We start from the raw sequence: 5,927 nt of genomic DNA, 5'->3' as shown, positions 1-5,927 counted from the left end.
TACACAAAATAGGGAACACAGATCAACCGGGTAAACTGGAGATCAGTGGAGAGCAGGGAATAGATTGGAAGGGGGAACCAAGACTGGGATCAGGAACAGGAGGAGCAGATAAGAGGCAGTAGGGCACAGGATGCAGGGCATGAGCAAGATCAAGGTCAGGAAAAGAGTTGGGTGAACGGTCTGCTCCGTTCAGGGAACACCTGAATTTGCAGGGTGTTCGACGGGTGTTCGCCCTACCACATGCCCTGCAATGCACTGCATGCTGCACAGTGCATTATGGGCTCTGATTGGGCAAAGCTCAATCGGAGCACAGTAACAGCTGGTTGTTAAGGAGTGGGGCCAGGAATCTGGCTGTGGCATGGGAGGAGTTCCACCCATAAATTGAACTTTCGCTTTTCTGGTTCCTCCCCCCCTCCAGTGTCACATTTGGCACCTTTCAGGGGGAGGGGGAGCAGATACCTGTATAATACAGGTATTTGCTCCCACTTCTGGTGATAGATCACCACAGATTCCGTGGCGACCTACGCCATGTCGGGCCCCTCCTCCATCCCCCTCGCTGTCTTCTTGGAGACACACAGGTCCCAGAAGACAGCAGGGACCATTGAGGAAGCGCAGCGTGACTCGCACATGCGCAGTAGGGAATCAGGCTGTGGAGCCGCAAGGCTTCCCTTCCTGATTCCCTTACTTAAGGTTCTGGCACCTCCACCTGGTAGCCGAGGGACAGAGATCGGCTTCAGGTGCCGACATTGCGGGCGCCCTGGACAGGTAAGTGCAGCTGCAGTATTTGTAGCTTCTGACTTTTATTTATTTTTTCTCGGCGGAACTCCGCTTTAACAACCAATGAGTCATCAGCTATCAATGGGTTTCCCACTGACAGCTGAATAAAAAAAATGCCCTCAACATGTGGGGTACTTTGGGGCGAGGGGGCTCCGCCCCCCCGGCCCCAAAGCACCTTGTCTACAAGATGATTGGGCAAGGGCCTCATTCCCACAGCCCTGGCCAGTAGTTGTGGGGGTCTACGGGCAGGGAGCTTATCACAATCTGAAAGCCCCTTTAACAAGGGAGCTGCCAGATCCTGGCCCCCCTATGTGAATGAGTATGGGATAGTTAAACTCCCTTGTGGTGTCCCCGATCCATAATGCACTGGTCCGTGATGTCACAAGGGGGGGCGGTGCCACCAGGTGACGTTGCCAGGTGGCATCGCCCTTACCTATATAAGAACTGTCAAACAGCAGAGCCTGCAGTAGGGGGCCAGCCTTCATGGACTTTTTTTTCTTTTTCGGGTCCATCAGTGGCGTATTTGATGATGAATTTACATCGGGGGACATTGTTATTTATTTATTATTTTTTAATAAAGAAATTGTCAAAAACTGTCTCTGTGTCATAGTACCCCTACCCATTGGTCAATGGGTAGAGGTACCATGTACCGCATACTCATTCATATAGGGATGGCGGGATCTGGGGGCCCCCTTAAAGGGGTTTCCATATTCCAATAAGCCCCCTGCCCGCAGACCCCCACAACCACCGGCCACGGTTGTGGGGATGAGGCACTTGTCCCCATCAACATGTGGACAAAGTGCTTTGGGGGGGCAGATCCCCCTGTCCAAAAGCACCCAGTTGAGGGCATGTGGCCTGGTATGGTTCAGTTGAATGGGGCCGCTCGGTCATCCCCCCACCTTTTTCTGACCTGCCAGGCTGCATGCTCAGATAAGGATCTGGTAAGAATTTTGGGGTGACCCTCCTTCTTTTTTTATTTTGGTGTGGGGTTCCCCTCAAAATCCATACCAGACCCAAAGGGTCTGGTAAGACTGGGGGGGGGCCCATGGTATTTTTTTTATTTTTTTTACTTTTTTTACTGGAAATAGCGGGGAAGCCCATTAACAGCTGATAAATCATCGGTTGTTAAGGATGCCGCGGCCAGCTTTCTGGCCTCGCTCCTTAACAACCAGCTGTTACCTCGCCCTGATTGGGCAAAGCTTTGCCCAATCAGAGCTCAGTGCATTGTAGGGTGTGTGTCAGTGCGAACACCTGCTGAACTCCCTGCAAATTCGGGTGTTTCCCGAACAGGGCAAACAGCTAATGTTCGGCCCGAGCTGAACCATTCGCCCAACTCTAGTCAGGATCAGGATAAATGGCACACAGCTTCTGGCAGCAGGGCCAAATACTGAAGCGAGAAGCACTAGTAGAGAAGGACCTAAATACCCTCCCAGCAGCCAGAATAAGGTAGAGACTGATTACTGGAATCTGCTGGGTGCTGGGAGACACCCGCTAGAGGACATTGGAAATACAACCTTCTGCTCTTGGAAGCACAGTGCCACCAGCAACTTAGTGATCAAGGTCCTGACAATAGGTGTAGGGCCATCTATAGGAAGAGTTTTATTTCTTTTTTTATTGATGTTTTTCTATTGATTGAAAATGTTCAGCCTGGCTGACAATGTAATTATGTGAGTCAAAAGTTTCCCACCCTAAATCTGATTCACCACCTCCAGTAGGTTCTCAAAATGTCCTTGTTTGATGACAGTGGCCACCTGCATTGTCTGCAGCCTGCCCAGTGATGAGCATTAACTTCCCATATGCTTGGGTGGGGAATACCCAAAAAGCAGGAGAAGCACTCCATTCAACTCTATAGGATGTATGTGGGCAGGTTATGGGCAGCCCAGTACTATTTTTTTTTTGTCTGGACTTCAGGGAGTGAGGGAGGAGGTGTGTATGGACTTGCTGGAGGAGGAACCCAAATCTAATCACTGAGGAGGCGAGAGAGGATATTTTCCTCTGTGTCCATTTAAAAGCCTCCTCATCACTTCCTGCCCTGTACACACAAGATAAGATTAAGGTAAAACCATGGTAAATCCATCTCAGACATGGTATGGTTAGACCCCCTTAGAGAGTTGTCACCAGAACAGGTGTCCCCATTGGAAGATTTCCCCTCTATTCCTGCTCTGCTGACAACTCCACATTTAGGGTTTCCTCATCACTTTCAATCCCAGTGTTAATGATCACCGGGGCATGCCGAGAAGGTGGATGACACAAGTGAGGAAGATAGACAACAATTAAATATGACAAAAGATATAAACCCATCACACTCCATCCCAAACAAAATGATTTCCCTAAAAGGTTAGTTTGCCTTTACCAAAAAAATGTCCTACTTCTATGAAAACAAACTGCGCAGCTCTGACCAAACTTGAATAATGTCCCTGTCACTTAGCAACTTCCTAGCAATGTCCTGGGAGTATTTCAAACAGGCTTCAGGAGTTGTGTAAATGTCCTACACCTATAACAAGGACATTAGTCAACGATAGTCAGAGCTGCACAGTTTGTTTCTATCTACAAACGCCCTTTGCCTGCATGGCCAGTCTTTGGATAAAAGTGAATTAATCCTTTAAGAAACACTTTAAGTTGATCACTATCACACTATCAAACTAAAAGGTTATAGAATATATTTAGACATTCAAGGTAAGGATCCTCTACATTTATGGTCTCTGTGTTCCTCTAGCTTCTGGTCCAGAATCTTCTCAGAATGATCCTTCTCAGCTTGTTGTTGGCCTGGAGGATGATGACAGCCTCAACCGATGGGGATAAAAATTGTAAATTCCAACTGACTGCTAGCAGTGACATATTGGGAGAAAAAAAAGAGACTGTTTGAGATATACAGGAGATTGCAAACATGAGAAGTAAGAAGAAGATTGTCCTCAGTGCAGTGACATGAGCCTGAAGATTTGGATGTGTTGATCCAGAGTCGTTATTCTTCACCCTCCAGACGTGTCTGAGCAGAAAGGAGAAAGTGAGGACCAGGCACAGAAGACTAAGGCAGAATGGTAGATTGGCACCCAGGATGAATGCAGGCACACGATAGAATAAGTAATTATGGAGCGTGTTATCAGAGGCTTCTGTACCATTCTTAGAAGACTGGATACTTGCTACATGGGTAAGCAAGTAGATAAGGACACTCACAATGAACATCCCAAGTGCTGTCAGGAATAGAAGTTGACTCAGGAAATTTGACACAGTTCTCTTTATCCAGATGAATAACCTATAGCTGAGATTTGTGATGGTGGTACAGTAATGAGCGGAGAGCCAGAAAGTCAACCAGAAGTTGAAATACATTAGGAAGCAAACTGATATGTTCGAAAATCCAATAAATTCTGTACCATAGAAGACTGCCGGACACAAGACATAGAACATTCCATTTATACTCAGCACACATTGGAGGAGAATATTCACAATCCCCTTAGCCAGAAAGATCACATCGGTGGGACTCAACTTCCCTTTCTTTCTGATGATGTCCAGGTTACCCATCACAATACAAGTGTTAGAAGGGATTGCCAAGACGAGTCCCATGACTGAAGCGACTAAAACAGATATTTTTGGAGACACCATGTTGAGGGTTGGTGTGATCTCCGCACAGAGATGACGGGACACGTCCAGTGATAGCAGACAGAATGATATACTCGAGGTTGGAATTATGAAAATAGTCTGTAGAGAGCTGTCTAATGAGGGACTTTGCATAACTGTGGTGAATTGTATTTTGGTAGCAACATGCAAAGTACAAACTGCGTAAGCAATTTTTGAATATCTTCCATTATACCGACGGACTTAACTTCAGGACTGGCAGCTGTTTGTCTGCTATTGATAATCATGCTGAGTGCACTATGACTATTGATTCCTCATTCTGCCAAACAAAATAAAATCCAATTTTCCAGTTTCCGGATAAAATTCAGTTTTTAGGTGTTATTGGTGATACACAGTACAGAGTGTATTCTGTGCCTTCTGCCTTTTATCTATACACTAATGCCACGTACACATGATCGGAATTCTCATCGGAAAAAGCTATGATGGTTTTCCCGACGGAATTTCGCTCAAGCTTGTCTTGCATACACACAGTCACACCAAATTCTGACCGCTAAGAACGCTTTCACGTACAACACGTACGACGGGACTATAAAAGGAAAGTTCAATAGCCAGTGCGCCACCCTTTGGGCTCCTTCTGCTAATCTCATGTTTATTTTGTGTTAGTAGAAGTTTGGTGAGAGACGATTCGCGCTTTTCAGACTCGTGGGTTTTCAGATCATTTTACTGCTGTTTAGTTTGTGCTTGTGGGTTGTATCTGGTTTTCAGTGCGTGTAATCAGTTTGTATCTGTTTTTCATTGCGTTCTTGTCCGCTCATTACAGATTTTCAGCTCGCTCTTCACAGGCCTTGCTGTTCTTCAGTGCGTTCTGTTTAGTTCGTTCTGACCAGCCAACCGCTTTGAAGCCATGTTGCGGGTACGTACTCGTTGTAAAGTTTGTGCTGTGCAGCGGCTTGGTGTTGGACTTATAGCTGTGACCTAAGCCCAGTCCATGAACAGGGCGAGGAGGAGTTCATGGACAAAGAACTGGTTGCTCCAGCGTGACCAATTCTCTCACATGCCTTTGCTGCGGGAGATCCAGGAGAATAACCCTGATGATTTCAGGAATTCTCTCTGGATGACGGACCCCGTTTTTCACCGTTTGTTGGCTTTGCTGTCCCCTTATATTACCAGGCAGGACACCTGCATGCGGCAAGCCATCACTCCCGAGCAGAGGCTAGTCGCCATGTTGCGGTACTTGGCGACTGGGAGAAGCCTGCAGGACCTTAAGTTCTCGACAGGCATCTCCCCCCAGGCTCTGGGGATCATTATACCAGAGACCTGCTCTGCCATCATCCAAGTCCTGCAGAAGGACTATATAAAGGTAAGATTTCTCCTTTAACCACTTGCCGACCGCCTAATGCTATGATATACTGCGGCAGAATGGCACGGGCAGGCAGAATCACGTACCCATACGTGATCTGCCTCCAGCGGGTGGGGGGTCCGATCGGACCCCCCCCGGTGCCATAGGCGGTCGGCTCCTGTTCGCGGGCGATGAGAGGTGAGGGGGAGGCCATCCATTGTTGAAAATGCTTCCTTTC

General features: G+C 47.4%; 1 protein-coding gene across 1 annotated transcript; it reads right to left on the bottom strand.

Annotated features, from left to right (window-relative positions):
* Nucleotides 1-3,489: 3,489 nt before the first annotated feature.
* LOC141147403 (taste receptor type 2 member 8-like) lies at nt 3,490-4,377 on the bottom strand. Its single transcript, XM_073634637.1, has one exon. It carries the CDS (start codon nt 4,375-4,377, stop codon nt 3,490-3,492), a length of 888 nt encoding a protein of 295 aa, XP_073490738.1.
* Nucleotides 4,378-5,927: the final 1,550 nt, after the last annotated feature.

Source organism: Aquarana catesbeiana, linkage group LG06 (genome assembly GCF_042186555.1).
Source record: "Aquarana catesbeiana isolate 2022-GZ linkage group LG06, ASM4218655v1, whole genome shotgun sequence".
Taxonomy (NCBI): domain Eukaryota; kingdom Metazoa; phylum Chordata; class Amphibia; order Anura; family Ranidae; genus Aquarana; species Aquarana catesbeiana.
Note: the sequence above shows the minus strand (reverse complement) of the source record. Positions and strands in the feature narration are given on the sequence as shown.

Bases quoted from the DNA above. Each gene is read 5' to 3' on its own strand.
- LOC141147403 (XM_073634637.1), bottom strand. From the start codon at position 4,377: ATGGTGTCTCCAAAAATATCTGTTTTAGTCGCTTCAGTCATGGGACTC.